A 17309-nucleotide genomic window follows, 5' to 3' on the forward strand; every position below is an offset into this window, starting at 1 on the left:
GGAAAAATGGAAGTATTCCCACACAAGTCAGCTTATACTGGTATACATCTTGTATATATGTTCCAGTATAATGCTTTTTTTTCCCCCCAAAACATAAGTTTACTTGGTTTGTGAACCATTCTGCATCCCCAAGATCAGAGCATTCACCTGGAGAAAAGATCATATCTAGAGAGGACTACTTCTAAAAACAGAAGCTTAACAGCAGCGTAGTGTTTGGTGGCAGCTACTGAGTTTTATATCATGCTAAAATAACAAAATGTTCTAGTGCTATGTTCAATTGTGAATTGCTTATTGCTGGAATAAGTAGACAACTTTGAAGGACCTCATGGGATGACATTTATTGGGAAGCTGAGAAAGTGATTTTTGAGGCAGAACTAGAGCACCTTTAAACAGTAAAAAGGTGGGAAGGAAACATGCCTATTTATGTGGATGATGATTAAACATGGAAATAAACCATTGATATCTGTATCAAACATGATACTTTCACTTTAAAACATTCCAGAAGCATGTCCAAAGTCATACTTCTAGGTCAGAAGTTAAACATCATTTATGGGCAGATTTGGTCATTTTTCTTCTCTCAGTCTACAAAAGGCTTTTTGCAAAATTTGGGGTTTAGGTGTTTGATTACTGTATTGTATTTTTGCTTGATCTTCAGCCAGGTATTTTAAGTTTGGTAGCAGCCTATGGGGAGTGTAATATTTGAAGTGAAACAGTTGACCCTCCTGAGGATGGAAACTTAGTGAAGAATTTGGTTATCAGATGTGTTAAGAGAAAGGAGAAACATCTGAATGGTTACAGAGGCAGCTCTATTTTATTGAGTTCCCCCCCCAACTCATTCCATGGTTCAGATCCAGAAGATACTCTTCTACTGCCTGTATGCTGTGTGGCATGCAGAAACGAGAAGAAAAAAGAAAGTGCAACTGTTGTTAGGATCTAACATTTTGAAGCCCGTCTTCAAAGGCATATAAAGTCTGTTTTTCTTGCATGTAGAACACCTTGTGAATTCCATTCATTTTGGGAAAATAATAGGCTGCTTAACAATGGCATCCTTTTTGAAATGTCTGTATTTTAAAAATTTTAGTGAAGACTCTTAAGTCTTGGGATGGATGTTTTAAAAAGGAATTAGATGCTTGTAAGTTGACATAAGAATCTGATGTTTGCTATTCTGTGCAGTTGCTGCAGCATTGCTGTTGTAATGTCTATTGTCGTTAGTGATTTATCTTTTTGAAAAGTCATGTATACAATGAGGTGAAAATTTAGAGACTGGGAATGAAAAGTTGCAGCCGTTCTTTGTGGAAAATTCCATCCCTTTTCTTGTCTCAGCAACACAAAGATGTAGGGAAGGAGGGACCTGATTCACATGAAGTCACCATCTTTTTGGAGACTCCATAGGGGCAGCAGGCCCCTTCACAGTTTTCAGTGAATAATCTAACAAGTAACCATTTCTGAAGGGTCCTGTTTATGTGAAATCCCCAGTCAGGCGTGTCTTTCCACTCGTTCAACTCCTCTTACTTGCTGCCCCTTCTGCATGTGGATTTGACTAGTCTTCTTGGGAGAGCTGCTGTATCCCTGCTTGGCCACATGGGTTTGGTAGGTTTGGGACAAGGTGTTTTTTTTGCTTCTACAAAGGTCTGTTTCGTTTCAGACTGATTAGCAATGCTCTGGATTTTTGAGTTTTCACTGCATCATCTGTGGTTGTCTTCAGCTTCCGAACTTGTAGAGTTATCCAAGTCTTTAAAGAACTAGGGCATTTGTCATGTTTCCTATGATATGTTCTGTTGGTGTTAACTTAATCTTTGCTTTCCCTATCTGCTGTGTATACATTTTTAAAATTATTCCCTGTTTCCTTTCTACCTTTTCGTACTGCTCTTTTTATGATTTTTCTCGACATGATTATCTTGTGTTAAGTCTAAAATATTTAGCCTGTGAGTGTATTTGTCTTTTCCACCATTTCAAAAAAAGTTTTGTGCTTGTTTCAACCAAATGTTGCAGATGGGTGAGTTTCTTGTTGTCAAGTGAGGTATTCCTTAGGAAACACTTTTTCCCCCCTCATTCTGTTCTTTAAAACTTTGCTTTTTCTTTGAGTTTCCTCTTCCCCAGCTCCTTCAACTGTTAAAACTTTTTCTACTGTCACAGTACTGAGCCTTGCTAAGTCATAGGTTGTTTAAGCATGGCAATATTCACGTCTACCTATTTTGTTTGGGTTGTATTTTTTTTTTACACACAGAAAGAAATGACCAATGCCCTAGCAACTTGCATCGGTTACCTCTTTGTTGTTATATCCAGAATACTCCATTTGCATTTATATCCCATTTAAAAGTGTGGTGTACATCCTGCTGCTTTTTGCTCATGTTGTATTCTTTCTCCACCCTGTTGTCCTTTGTCTTTGCTCATCTAATGCTGATTGGTTTTTTGTTGTTGTTGTTATGTTTTGAAATTAATAGTGCTTTTAATGCTGTAGCAATAACTAGGTCTCACACCTGTCTGAACAGCATAGTGATGACATGAAAACACAGTGCCCCCCCCCGCCCTGGGTTGTCTCTATCTCTAGCCAGGTTTGACCTTTAGCATATGGCAAGTGTGGGGTGGAGGCACACAGCCTTTTTTCCCTATTGCGATGAATCACCGCTTCTTCCCTTATCCCCTCCCAATAGAGAGAAAACACTTTATCTTGTGAAAAAGTAACAGCTGAGGCACGTATCTGGCTGATGCTGGAAATAAGTAGTGTTGTATGTATATTCTCTGAAAATATCATTATTGTTATTGGTGCCAGACCAGCGTTGGACATCTTGGTTTGCTTTGCAAAATGAGATTTGCCTTTGGTGATATAGAAGAGTGAAGTTTGGCTTACCTAGACAGCTTTTTGGTCCATAACTTGTACCTTTGTGTGACTTTTCTGGGGAAAAATGTAATTAAGCTGTTGTAAGCTAGCATACTTCACTATCTACAGAATTTTCAGACTTTATTGGGGTTTCTGGGACAAGCTTTCATTAGGTCAGGATGGCAGATGTAAAGCAGACATCAGTTGTTTGGTGGAAAAAGGCTTCAAATTGAGATTAATAAAGTTGTTTATAAGATTTGACAAAGGCTGTCCTAATATCACCAGATTTAGTGATGTCCCCATTATTTGCTCTAATTTAATCAACCAATTTACCTAAACAACTTTGTAGTGTAATCAAGAAGCTCTCAGGCTTTTTAATTTTTTTTTTTTATTCTTTTCAGAAAGTTAAATACTTATTTTTCTGGTGAAGAATTTCTGCCTTTTTTTTATTTTTTTATATATATATACGTGCGTGTGTGTATCTTTATTTAAGTCTGAGAACACCCCTATGAAGTGGGAATGTACTATTGTCCCTGTTTTGGAGGGAGCTAAGCTGACCTGGCTCTTGACAGGACATCCATCATCTGAACGGACGTCCATCAGCTGAAAAAGTAGTAACTTTCATTCCAAACAAGAAGGTAGTTGGTGGGAGCAGATGAAGGTATGGGAAGACTGAGGGCTGGGCACATGAAGGGAGTGATAGGGAACAGCACTTAGCACTCCTGTGCTTTACTTGTAGGCAGCTGGCAACAACAGTGTAAGCTGCAACTCTGAGTACCTAGAAATGGAGTTTGCAATAGCTGAGGTGTAATGAAGTATTTAAGCAGTCATTTGGGAAATGGATATATTCATTCTGCTCCCTGGTATTTTGTCTGAAGGACTGGAATCCATGGGAGTGCCTTCATCACTGAGCTATATGATAATGCCCCATTTTCATACGTGCTGATAAATTCTGTCTGGCTTAATGAGTCCTCCATGTCTATTCTTCACTCCTGCTGTACAGGTATTCCAGGCCTCCTCCTCCTCCTCTCTGCTTGGTGGGTAGAGAAGTCATGGGAGATAGATTTGTAATCTTCCTGAGCTGCACTGAAGTTAAATGAGTGAACGATATTCCTCCAGAATATTTTTACAAAAGGGTATATTTTTCTGAATTAAATCTGTGGCCGCAGCCCTTTTTAATGAACTCAAGAGTGTTAATAAGCACTGGATCTGAACTAAGTCAACCAGGGATAAAACTTAGGGATAAGGGTGCTTAGTCCAGGCATTCTGATTGGGTTTGGATATGGAATAGATGTTAAGCCATCCGTCTCTGACAAAATGGAGCAGTTTTGGGCATGCTTGGAAGCATAACTCAATATGACTCTAGAACTCCACTGACAAAAACTGAGGTGCCCATAAGATCTTAAGTGCTGAAGGGTAGACTAGGAGTTCAGGGATTACACTTCTCTGTCCAAACTAAGATGAGCTCACTTGTAGGTAATTCCTTGAGGCAGGTGTTTGCTTCTGGTCTTACAGTTCTGAAGATGCCCAATATAATAAGGATTTACACTATCTGGCCAAATGTTCCTATTGTACAAGGAAACTGAGGGATCTTCTCTGTGCTCATACAAGTGATAGTGATTTTACTATCCATTCACCTGTCACTGGTTGACAGATTGAACTGAAGCCAGGTAATTGGCAGCTTGCTTCATGGGTTCTGATAAAGAAAAATCAACATTACCAGTAGTTTTCATATTAACCTTCTGTATCTATGTCTAATGGTAAGGACCACTCTGTGAACTTCTTTCTTTCTGATATCCAGCATTTAATGTGTTCACAGCTGTTCTGTTTTTCCTCTTTGTAATATAATCTCAGAAGAACTGTCAGTCATAACTAATAGGGGTTTTTGTTGGTGTTTTTTTCTCTTCCACCCTTCAACTGAAGTAGAGATTAGGAGCATAATGCAGAATGGACATGCACTTTTTAATGATAGCATCCCTATGTAAGTTGTGACGTGGATCTTGTGATACCTCTTCAGTGGTGATCTGCCTTTCAAGTTTGAAATGAAAGTTTAAAAAACTCAAACAAACCAGAGGACTAGTTCTGGGTCCTGCCTTCTATTAGTTTGGGTCCTGGGACATAGTGCTTTATGAACTCCAGTACTGCAAAAAGTAATTGTGTTCAGAATGCTGATAGAGATAATGACAGAAAAATGACACCGTTTATCTTAAGTTTCTTATTGGTCTTTATTCATTTTAAACAGAGGATGTATGTCAGGCAAAGGATTCAGTTGACTGATTGCACTATTTCTAGGTCAAGTAGCTCCTGTTTAGAAGTTTTGAACTCTTACACCAGTTATAATAAGCATATTAAAGAAAAAAGAAAATACATAATCACCTTTTTTTTGGCTTATAGGTCATAAAAAAGGTCTCCGTGCTTTGTCAGGTAATAGTAATTGTGAAATAGCTGGTAAGATGTGCATTTAGCGCTGTTTGTCTCATTAACAGGTTAGCACTTGTCGACCACAATAATAACATTAAGCAAACTGTTTTTTGCTAAGAATAAAAGATTTCTTACTGATACTTGTTGATTACAAGGAAAGCAAAGGCGATGTGGAGACTTGCAAAGCTCTACATCCATTGAAAATAAGCAGTTGTATTATGTTCTATATAAAGAACACAGGAAGTCTGCTTACAGGCTGTTTTGTATCTGTAATGATGTTAAATATTAAAATATATAGTAGAAAATTGCTGAAAAACTTCTAGCTGATAGTATAAAAGAAGTTAATCTGAAAATACATTTACAAGAAATTAATTTCTGTTTAGTTTTATGGAGGGGGAAAATGATAACTTTCTATATACATTTTTTAGTATTTGACAAAACTGATTACTTCAACCGTGTTTCAAGGCTACATACTTGTATCATTAAAAAAAATAAGACTTATTTCAGAATGACTGTATTTTGTCTGGAGCTAGAGCAGTTTTGGGAGAATGAATGCTTTAAGCTTGTTTCAGTTGCTCATTTCCCTCTGTAATCTTACTAGTTTATGGGATCTTTTGAAAATGACTATTTCGCAATTCTTCTATGGATAGTAAATTGGTGTAATAAATTGCATGTTTGTGATTAAGGGTAGCATTTTGGCCTCTATACAAAGGCATGAGAATTCTAATCTATGAGATGGAAAACACAGCTCTGGATGTGATTAGCTGGCTCACAAACTCGCTTTTTGACGTGCTGTCAACCAAGGATCCCAAGTCTTTTTTCTACAGTTGCCCCCTAGTCTGTCTTCAACCTTTGCCAATGCATGAGATGGTCCCCGGCTGCAAGATGTAGCATTTGTTTGAGGTTCCTGTCAGCCTATTCTTTCAGGTTGTTGAGCTCCCTCTGAATGGCAACCCTACCCTCAAGTCTATCAACCATGTCCCCATCCCATCCCTATTTGGTGCCTCAGCAAACTTGCCAAGAGCGCATTCTGTTCCATTGTCCAGGGTGTTGAAGTTAAATTGTGTTGCTAGAGATCAACCCCTGAGGAATGGCATCTGTAACAATGTGCTAGTTAAACTATGAGGAGTGCAAGTTAGACTTTGAAGTATTGACAACTACTCTTTGAGCCTGGTAATCCAGACAATTTCCCACCCATCTTGCAGTCTACACATCCCTCCAATTTGGCAACAAAAATACTATGAGACTGCATTGAAAACCTTGCAAACTTCAAGGCAAACAACATCCCTGGTACTTTCCTTGTGCACTGAATCAGTCATCTCACTGCAGAGTGCAGATTTATCAGGCATGATTTGCCATTTGCAAATCCATGTTGGCTGTTCCCAGTCATCTTGCTGATGTTCTTGTGCTTGGAAGGGGCTTCCATGAGGACTTGTTCCGTAATTTTTTTGGGACTGAGGTGAGGGTGGACATCCTGTTGTTCCCCAGGTGTTTCTTATTCACCTTTTTGAAGATGACTGCATAAATTTACCTTTTTCCAGGGGTATCCACTGATCACCACTACTCTACAGATGTGAGAGGGAGAGACCTCTTGTCCAGCGTAATATATGCATCCCATCTAGATCCATAAGCTGGCATATTTCTAGTTTGCTTAAGTGGTCCATGAGTTGATCCTTTTTTCCTGCAGGTAGTACTTCTGTCCTCCAAACTCTGCCGCTAGGCACTGGGGCCTCAGAAGCCTGAGAGCATACCTTGCTGGTAAAGACTGGCAAGGTATTGAGTGTCTTAGCCTCTTTCTGGTGTCCTTTGTCACTAGGTCTTTCCTCTCTTTCAGCAGCGGACCTGTGTTGTCCTTGCTTGTAGAAGGATATCCAGTACGCTCATAGAATTCCTTCTTTTTGTTCTTTGCATCTCTTGCTAGTTTCAGCTTCAGTTGTGGTTTTCCTAATTATACCCCTGCATGCCTGGAAAGTGCTTCTGTGGGTCCTCCTGGGTAACTTGTCTCAGGTTCCACCTTCTGTCAGCTTCCTTTTTGGTTTTGAGCTTTGTTAGAAGTTCCCTGTTTAGCCAGATAGCAGATCAAATGGACCCTTCTCATCCTCTGTGGAGGTTGTCCTTGAAGATCAACCAGCTCTCTTGGGCACCTTTGTCATTCATGACCATCTCTCATGAGATCCAGCAAAGCAGATTCCTGAATAAGCTGACGTCCATTTTCCTATAATCCAGGGATTTTTCTTTATTCTGTTACTTGCCTTCCTCACTTCCTTTAGAATTTCAAGCTCCACTATCTCGTGGTTGCTGCAGCCAAGGCAGCTGTTGACTTCCACATCCCTGATTAGGCTGTTTTTTTAAATTTATGAGTAGAAAATTCAGTAGAGCAACACTCCTAGTCAGTTTGTTTAGCATTTGTGTCAATAGTTGTCCTCAACGCATTCGAAATCTGGATTGCTTGTGCCCTACTGTGTTGCTCTTCCAGATGAACTGGTGGTTCTATTCCACCATGAGGACCAAGGGTAAGTGTGTGAAAGCTTCCCTTGTTGCCCTGTCCTGTGTGTGCCTCTCACCTCACATCTCCAGCACCTCAAGAGCTTGGTTTAGTCAGGTTTAGAAGATACCCTCCTCGTAATTCCCAAATTTCTTTTGGTATGTAGAAGCAGTAATTAAGTACAAGTGTAGTTTATGCAAGACTGAACGTGTTTGCAATCCAAAGGCAAATGATTTATTTGGCATGTATCAGGTAAACGCTTGTTTTTGTTTCCATATATTTCGACACACAGATGATTCAAATATTGTCATTTCTGCCTCAGTCTATAATTTATTTTGACCTAAATAATCAATGTACATCTACTCACCTGTTTCTTCTTCACCATAGAGGGAGATACTTGTGTTGAGCTGTTTGTATTTCCTATTCTGCATATCCTAGAATCAAGATTAAAAAAAATTCAGTATTACGTTGTGATAAAAGTGATCTGTACTGGTGGTAGGTGCAGCGTAGGAAACAAAAGTCTGATCTAATGTAATGTGTTGAAAAGCAATAGCTAATGTTTTGGCTAGTTTGTTAGCCAAGTTTTGAAAGGAAAAAAATACACCAAACAAAAAAAAAACCCAACAGCCCCAGTCCACAAAAAGCCCAGAAGTGGTAACGTGCTGCAGCTTTTCAGATGGTTTTCAGGAATACACTGTTATAATGGTGGTGGTGTATGTTCATTCAATATTATCTATTTTAAATCTTCAGAAGCATTGTATTTCTTCTGGGGATGAAGCTTTATGAGCAAGAACCAAGAATACAAACTTGGTTCTTTTTGGAAAGGATTTGTTAACTCTGCACTTAACTAGCTGAGTATATGTTTAATATTCTGTGCATTTTGAATGTGGAAAAGAGTACCTTGTGTAAGGTAATACTGTCTGCTTTGAATTATAATGAGCATGCAAATTGTAAAGAATCTGTTATTTATTCTTTAGGATTTTAAACATTTATTTAGTGTGGATTAGGTGTTTCTTTTGGTTTTGTCTGTATCATCTGTTTTAAAATATATCTTAAAACCTGACACAGGCTTCAAGCTCTCAAGGTGAACAAGTGGTCCTTGTCAGAACAGATCAAAGTGGAAGGGCATGGCCTGTGACCGCACCAACTGAACCACAGGAGCCAAAAGGAGGACGGAGAAAGCGACAGATGGTAAGTTGTACAAATGTGAGTATTGAAGTGTAATTCTGAAATGATTTTGTAGTTTTACTTTTATGATGCCATAATTAATGAGTGTCTCATCAGAATGTCAATAGGTAGTTAAAAAGTTCCTTTCAGAAGATGATTGTAATTAAGTGTTAGAGTACATATTTATTAAGCATATAAGAAGTTTATTTTCAGACTGTTTCCCTAGGGATCACTTTAGGGCTTATTTAAATGCCCACTCAAGGAAAAGTAAGTTTTTCAAGTTATCACAGTCTCTTAGCCAAGTAGTTTATATTACATAAAGTTATGTAAATAATGAAGACTAGCAGAGGTGAATATTTCCAAAATAAGAAAGATTTTACTGAGATACTCAGGACTCAGTGGCTAATTTTCCTTTTCTTCTGATCAAAAATAATGCTACTGCTGATAATAAAAATTATGAACTAATCTTTGTAACAAAGTGCTTTGGGGAACAGTGAGAAGCTTGGAGGCTGGACCAGTGTTTTATTCTTAGGATAATTGCTTGCAACAGTAAATAAACTAATATTTTGATCTTCTTGGGGTAAGAGGAGATGACAATACCTCATATTTCTAGCAAGCATGTTCTTGATTAGTAGGACAGATCAGTTTGTAACACTGCTATGGAGGAGTGAAAGGCACAAGAGGATGAGGAATTGCTTGTCATCCTTCTGTTGTTTCCATTTTGGAAAATGCCATCTTGCTTTATGTTAATGACCATTCCCTATGCTCCTTCAGGGTTTAGTTTAGTCCTGCCCTAAAGGACAAACTCTGTTCTCTTGTGCACTCTGTCTAAGATGGCAACGTTTCCCAGCAGAGCTACCACATTTATACAAGTTTTCAGTACTGTCTGCAATTGATGTGTTTCAGTAGTGTCTGTGACTTGTCAATTCAAAAGCTTCTGTAAATAATGAAGATTACTTTTTAGAATATTCCTTTTTTGTGAGCTTAAATGCTCTTTTCCATTCTCCGTACTTAACTGTTTCAGTGAATTACTGTACATCTTTCCTGAGTGGTAATGTTATAGCTCTGATAGCTTAAGGATATAGTGATTGTGGGAAGAGGCTATATTTTTATTTAGATGTACTGATCCAATTGAAGAAAGGGGAAGATGTTCTTTTCCTTAGGTCAACTGAAGCAGCAAGCCCAATTGTTTCAGATGTGCTTAGCTTGATTCATGATTCTTTAAACTTGTTGAAATTATTAGGATCTGAATTTTATAGTTGATCTTTCTCACTGGGTTTAATATTTACTTTCAATATGTTTGTTTCCAGGTCCCTACTCATATAGATAAAGAAAGAGTAAGGTATTTTCACGATGATGATAGTATGACCCTGAAGGATTTAGTCAAAAATGAGAAGATGAGAACAGCAGAGGATCAAAACTCACTGTTCATGCGTATGGCGTCAAAGGTAAGGTGTCGTGTGTATGGTGTTTTAATTAAGCATTTCATTACTAGAAATATCAGGGAGGACATGAGGCCTCAGTGCTCTAGGTATGTTGCTTTTGGTTGAGAATTCTGATTGTCTTGAATAATCAAGTCTGTTGTAAGATGGTCCTGGTAGATGTTATCAAAGTGATGGAATCCTGCATGCATGCAGGAAATGTGGTGCATTCAGTTCCATCATAGAGGTGATTGTGCTGTTCCTCTGCCTGTAGAATTTGATGCTTTTGAGGTGAGCACTTTTAGAGTGTATTGTACATTAATACTTACGCCCAACAAAGCAGGTTTTCCCCAGATTAGTGGTGAATAAAAGCAGCATTTTCCTAGTGTTTAGAATGTCTCTTCCATCTAGAAGTTAAAGACTCAATGAGATTTGAAGCTAACTACCTGAGATTCCATCACGATAGAATCATAGAATAGTTTGGGTTGGAAGGGTCAGCTAAAGGTCAGCTAGTCCAACCCCCCTGCCATGGGCAGGGACATCTTCAACTAGATCAGCTTGCTCAGAGCCCCATCCAACCTGACCTGGAATGTTGCCAGGGATGGGGCAGCCACCACCTCTCTGGGCAACCTGTGCCAGTGTTTCACCACCCTCAGCGTAAAAAATTTCTTCCTTATATCTAGTCTAAATCTACCCCCCTGTAATTTAAAGCCATTCCCCCTTGTCCTGTCGCAACAGGCCCTGCTAAAAAGTCTGTCCCCATCTTTTTTATAAGCCCCCTTTAAGTACTGATAGGCTGCAAAGAGGTATCCCTGAAGCCTTCTCTTCTCTAGGCTGAACAACCCCAACTGTCTCAGCCTTTCCTCATAGCAGAGGTGTTCCATCCCCTGATCATTTACATGACCCTCCTCTGGACCCGCTCCAACAGGTCCGTGTCTTTCTTATGCTGAGGGCTCCAGAGCTGGACACAGTACTCCAGGTGGGGTCTCACCAGAGCAGAGGGGCAGAATCCCCTCCCTCGACCTGCTGGCCACGCTTCTTTGGATGCAGCCTAGGATACGGTTGGCCTTCTGGGCTGTGAGCGCACATTGCTGGCTCATGTCCAGCTTTTCATCCACCAGTACCCCCAAGTCCTTCTCGGCAGGGCTGCTCTCAATCCCTTCATCCCCCAGCCTGTACTGATACTGGGGGTTGCCCCGACCCAGGTGCAGGACTTTGCCCTTGGCCTTGTTAAACCTCATGAGGTTCACATGGGCCCACTTCTGGAGCTTGTCCAGGTCCCTCTGGATGGCATGCCCTCTGGCATGTCGACCGCACCACTCAGCTTGGTGATGTCTGCAAACTTGCTGAGGGTGCACTCGATCCCACTGTCTGTGTCATTGATGAAGATATTAAATAGTACCGGTCCCAGTATGGACCCCTGTGGAACGCCACTCGTCACCAATCTCCATCTGGACGTTGAGCCATTGACCACTACCCTCTGGATGCGACCATCTAACCAATTCCTCACCCACCGGACAGTCCACCCATCAAATCCATACCTCTCCAGTGTAGAGAGAAGGATGTTGTTGGGGACCGTGTCAAAGGTCTTACAGATGTCCAGATAGATGACACCTGTAGCCCTTCCCGTGTCCACTGATGTAGTCACTCCCTCATAGAAGGCCACTAGGTTAGTCAGGCAGGACTTGCCCTTGGTGAAGCCATGCTGGCTGTCTCGAATCACCTCCCTGTCCTCCACGTGCCTTAGCATAGCTTCCAGGAGGATCTGTTCCATGATCTTCTCAGGCACAGAGGTGAGACTGCCTGGCCTGTAGTTCCCCGGGTCTTCCTTTTTTCCCTTTTTAAAAATGGGGGTTATGTTTCCCCTTTTCCAGTCAGTGGCAACTTCTCCGGACTGCCATGACTTCTCAAATACGATGAATAGTGGCTTAGCAACTTCATCCGCCAGTTCCTTCAGGACCCGTGGATGGATCTCATCGGGTCCCATGGGCTTGCGCACCTTCAGGTGCCTTAGATGGTCTCAAACCTGATCTTCTCCCACAGTGGGTGGCTCTTCGTTCTCCCAGTCCCCGCCTTTGGCTTCTGTGGCTTGGGTGGTGAGGCTCGAGCACTTGCCAGTGAAGACTGAGGCAAAAGAGGATGTCCTGGATAATGAGTTAATTTATGCTCACAGGCTACACAGATTTATACATTATGGTTCCATGAGTGATTCCACTTAAAAGAATGGCCAGCTCACAGACAGATACTGCAGTGCGAATGGAATGATTAATTTCTGTTATACAAACTGAGTAATAAAGGATACTTTCTGTGCTTGATATGGAAGTGTTTGACAGAGATGATTTCCAATAGCTGCAACATAGAGTTTCTCTAGCATGCTTCAAATTTTACTAGGTTACTGCTCCAGTATTTTGTGCACCACTGAGCAGTTTTTGAAAAAGCTTGTTAGCATGGAATTAGTATCATCACACACAAAATTTGTTTTTCCATTTATCTAGAAGGCAGACAAGATCCTGGAGAGTAGGTTTTGGGTGTGGGTTGTTTTTTTTTTCTTTTTACAATTCTCCTTCTTCAGACAATTCTTAAAAGAATCAGAAAAGCCATGGTAGTGCCCAGTAGAAAATATTTAACCTGATGCTATAAACCATCTGGCAGGAAGTTCTTCTGGAGACATTATCAGAACTTAGTGTGGTTTATGCATCTTCTCGTTTAGCTGCTTCTGGTAGAAGTTCTCATTCTCTCCCACTGGCATACTGAAAAAAAAAGATGCTCTTGGGGTCCGCTTAAATAAACATGTCTTGTTGCCAGTGTTTGATTTCCTTCTTTACCTTCCTTTCCAAAAAAACCCCAACCCAAACACATAAAACCTCTGTAATAGTGTGAACTATTAACTATAATTAACTAGCATATCTGTCATGCAAACATTTACAAGTGAATGAAAACATAAGGACACAATAAAACTTTGTACTGTCCACATCATATGATAATAAGCATAACAAAGAGAAATGCTTGCCATTTTCTCAAGGACCTTATTCATCTTGTATTGTCTTGTCTCCATTAAGTATTTTCTTCAGAAGAGGTAACTTTCTTGAAAAATGGTCATTGGGGTGTTTGTGTATGAATGTCTATATTAAAACGTAAGTGGAGTGGAATTAAAAAAATCTTTAACTGAAATCTGGGCATCAAAGGTGAGTTTGTAAATCAATATTAACATGTCTTTCTGAAATTATTAATGTGCTCAATTTGCCCTGGGTTTACTCTGATGTTTTCATATGACTGCTTCCACTGAACAGTTTACAGGATTGCTTTTTGTGCTCTGATTCTTTTCAGAGGTGTGAAAATAAAACCAGGCTAATTTGAGCTTCCTGAGTTTGGTAATAGCAAATGTTTGCAGTGCCCCGATGAAGACATAGTGGAGAGTGCTCTCAAAAAGAGAAATATTTTTTTGCTTGGATTTTTCCAAACTCAAATGAAAAGCCATTTGGACTTTTCTGAGAAACGTGTACATTTATACAGTAATGTATTTGTCTTGCCCCTGAAATTTCTAAACTTTGTGAGAAGTATTGTTTGTGTATTCATATATTTATTGATTCCAAGTTTCTTCATTTCAAACTAGAAATAATGTTTGACTCTTAGAGCACATTCAGTTGTCCTTGGTTCAGTTTTTGTATTTTTGACATTATATTAAGTAATTATTAATAGAAGGAAGACTAGCAAACTTGAAAGGACATAAAAGATTTCTATATTATTTAGTTTTGTAAGTCTTCAAAGGGAAAATTCTGATAATTTTTCTTTGTAATTTTTTCATTCTGTTCTTTTTTTCTATTCAATTTTGAAATGCTGTGAATTTTCCAAGTTCTTGATGACCGAGACACTTAATGCGAGAGCAGCTACATGAGAGATACACTCAGCCCAGTATTCTGTGTCCAAAAGTGACTGCTTAGGAGAAAGAGTATAAGAACAGGTCACATTTCCAACGATGCAGCCTTTATGTACTTTCCTGGCCTTTAGCAATTTGTAATTTTTTATGGTACCTCCTTTCCTGGTATTTGTCTCTGGTTATAGTTATGTTAATTGGGGATCGGACTGAATATCCCCTGTAACTTCATTTCTGTGGCTCCTCATCTCCCATTCTATCATCTGTACCTCTTGCTAAAAGGCATGAGCTATAATTGAATTTGAAGAAAACAGAAAACCAGTACTGTAGGCATAACATCTTTGGTTAGCATTCTTGCACCTGCAGCCAGTTGCTCAAAGATTTTAGTTACTTGCACTGTAAGGATTTCTGGGACAATGGTGAAATTTGATCCATTTAGGAATGGTGCAGAAATGGCCTGGCTTAGTATGTAGCTGTTTTAAAAATAAAGGTTCTGTACAATGAGGGTGAACTTTGGCATCCATATCTGAACTTCCACATCCATATAGTAGAGGAAAAGGCAATATAGTGTTTAATTTCTATAAAGAGGCAATCATGAAGAAGCGTGGAGTCTATTTAGTGGGAGTTTAAAATGAGTACCTAAAGAGAAAATGCTTGCAGGTTATCTGGGCCTCTCTAGTACTCAGTGCTAACTGCATGTGTGTGCCACTGGTGAAAACATTCGAAGGGAGTGAACACCCTCCCAAAACGGGATGAAACTTTATTTAATCTTTTTTATTTAAAAATAATTCCAAGGGTGGGTGAACAGAAGAATAAAGAGCTTCTGGAGGTTAAAAGAAAAATCAAATCCGGAACCCAACTGTTACTTTAAAAGTACTTGTCATGTCCAAGTAAGGAGAATGGAAAAGAGTGTTAGCCTAGAAGACTTAGAAGTAAGCTTTGATAAGAAAGATTGAAAAATTATCTTGAGGGAATTACTTCAATTTTGAGTTAGCTAAAAGCATAAAACTAGCAGTTAAACTCATTGGAAGCAAGAAGCCTGCAGGAATGTGGTGTTGAAAAAACCTGATCAAGGTATAATTAGAGCATTTAGGAAAGATAAGTGCATGCCAGAGGAACTAATGAACTATTTGCATTAATATCCTCTATAAATGAGGTCAGAGTGATTCTTTTGCATGAGCCATTATTTACAGGGAATAAGTGAAAAACTATCTCATTAACAGTGTCAGTAAAATGAATTTTACTTCAATTTTATAGAAATCCATTATTTTAAAAAGAAACTTGAATTTGCGATGAATAATAACAAATGACTAAAACCGAATGGTCCTCACTTAAGTGGTTCGAAAGAAATCAGGTGTGACATGCTGAACTATGAACTGCTGAGTGTAATCTTTATTCATCCTGAGGAACAGAAGATGGCAAGTATAATGGTAATCTTCAAAAATAAAACAAAGGGCAGGAGTAAATGTGGTTTTTTATTATAAAAGGAGGTTACCAGTGGATTCATCAGGAATCTCTTCTGTTCAACACATACATAAACCATCTGGAGGAAGGGACACTTTATGACCTGACAATTTGTTATTGTTGCATAATTATTCAAGACTGTAAAAAATGGAGGTCACTGTAAATGTAGAATTTCAAAATACAAAGCTGGGATTTTTCTAACACTGTGAAACTTATATCTGAACTGATTCTTAAGATTCACTTTAGAGAGTCACTGGAGAGACGTACATATTTTAGTGGTGTGAGTCATCTGTCCTATTTTGAATGCCGACTGAAAGACATTATGGGTCTAAAAGGAATTAAGATATCTAGCTCAGACACAGGAGATTATGCTATAGACCTCTCAAATAAGGAGAAAGAGATTCCACCATAAGTATTGAGGCAATAAATTCAGTTGAAAGTCAGGGTTGATGAATGCAAAATGATGGTAATCATGAAGCTGAGTGAAGCCATAACTGTGCATATACCACAAGAGGCTGTTACTGCTTGATTTGAGAGTCATTGCAGGTCTGCAAACATTGTCTCAGTGCTGGTGTGATTAAAAAGAGAAACAATTTTGGAGATTGTGGAAAAAAGGAAATTTAGACCAATTTGAAACATATAAAGCTACTATAGTGCACCTATGGTGCACCCATAGCTTGAATGCTACCCAAGCTCATAAAGCATACCCTGTGGTCACAGGCACAGCATGGTGGCCATTTGAAGAAAACCGAAGTAAGCAAAATTTCTTCAGCCTGGGGGGGGAGAAGGCAGCTGGTAGACTAGAACACACAATTAGCATAAAAGTTTAATAGAAAACAACTATTTTTGTTTCTCATATGTGAAGTGGTCACAGAGCAGAGTTTAACATGAAGGAGAGTTTTGTGTTGGTTTTTTTTTTCTTCAGTGAAGAAGGAAATTGTAGAACTCACGCTGTAGAGCGTGAGATGCTGTGGAGGCCTTAATTGTGAGTGGGAGGAAAAAAGATACAGTGACTTTGTGAAGTACAGTTTCATTGGTAAATATTAAATAGGGAGATCTAGATAGGGTTTTGACTCAGGATTTACACAGTGAAATGCTGTGAACTGCCAAGTGTGTAGCAGAAGTGTCAGTTCTATGTGCTTTGTTTATGCTTTTTCCCATATGTTTTAGCCATTGCTGGAGATTGATTTTGCAACATAAAATGATCACACTGGGTTAGAGCAAGCAGCTGCGTTTAGTATGTTTCATTCTAAAAGCTTCTTTCTTTTTGGCTTTTTTTTTTTGTTTGTTTGTTGTGTTTAAGGATAAAAATCCTTAATAATGTTAAAAGAATGTATTGTGTTTCCTGCTTTATGCAACTGCTTTATTTTAGTTTGGGAAGGCTCTGAAGTTCCTATTGACTTCAATAAGCTTTGGGTCAGATGCTATGTACTGTGGTCTTTTTTGTTCCTAGGCAAAGATGCACTACGTCACATTGTTTTATTAGAACAAGTGTCTTGAATGAATAGCTAACTCTTGACTAATCTTTTAAGATTGAGCCATATTACTTATTTACTAGCTAAGTGTGCTGGAGCATGTGCTCAAAGTAGATGTTTTTGTCAATTACTGTTCAAGATGAGGTTGTTATCTTTCGGCTGTACAAAGAATCTGTTGCAA

At 39.1% G+C, this 17309-nt stretch overlaps 1 protein-coding gene across 1 annotated transcript in view; it reads left to right on the top strand.

Annotated features, from left to right (window-relative positions):
- CWF19L2 (CWF19 like cell cycle control factor 2) overlaps nucleotides 1-17309 on the top strand; it is a 91791-nt gene that overhangs the window by 47490 nt on the left and 26992 nt on the right. Inside the window, exons 11-12 of the mRNA XM_076328196.1 lie at nucleotides 8796-8918; nucleotides 10205-10342. Coding sequence (XP_076184311.1) covers nucleotides 8796-8918; nucleotides 10205-10342 — 261 coding nt within the window. The remainder of the gene's footprint in view (nucleotides 1-8795; nucleotides 8919-10204; nucleotides 10343-17309) is intronic.

This window comes from Aptenodytes patagonicus, chromosome 1 (assembly GCF_965638725.1).
Source record: "Aptenodytes patagonicus chromosome 1, bAptPat1.pri.cur, whole genome shotgun sequence".
NCBI classification, from domain to species: domain Eukaryota; kingdom Metazoa; phylum Chordata; class Aves; order Sphenisciformes; family Spheniscidae; genus Aptenodytes; species Aptenodytes patagonicus.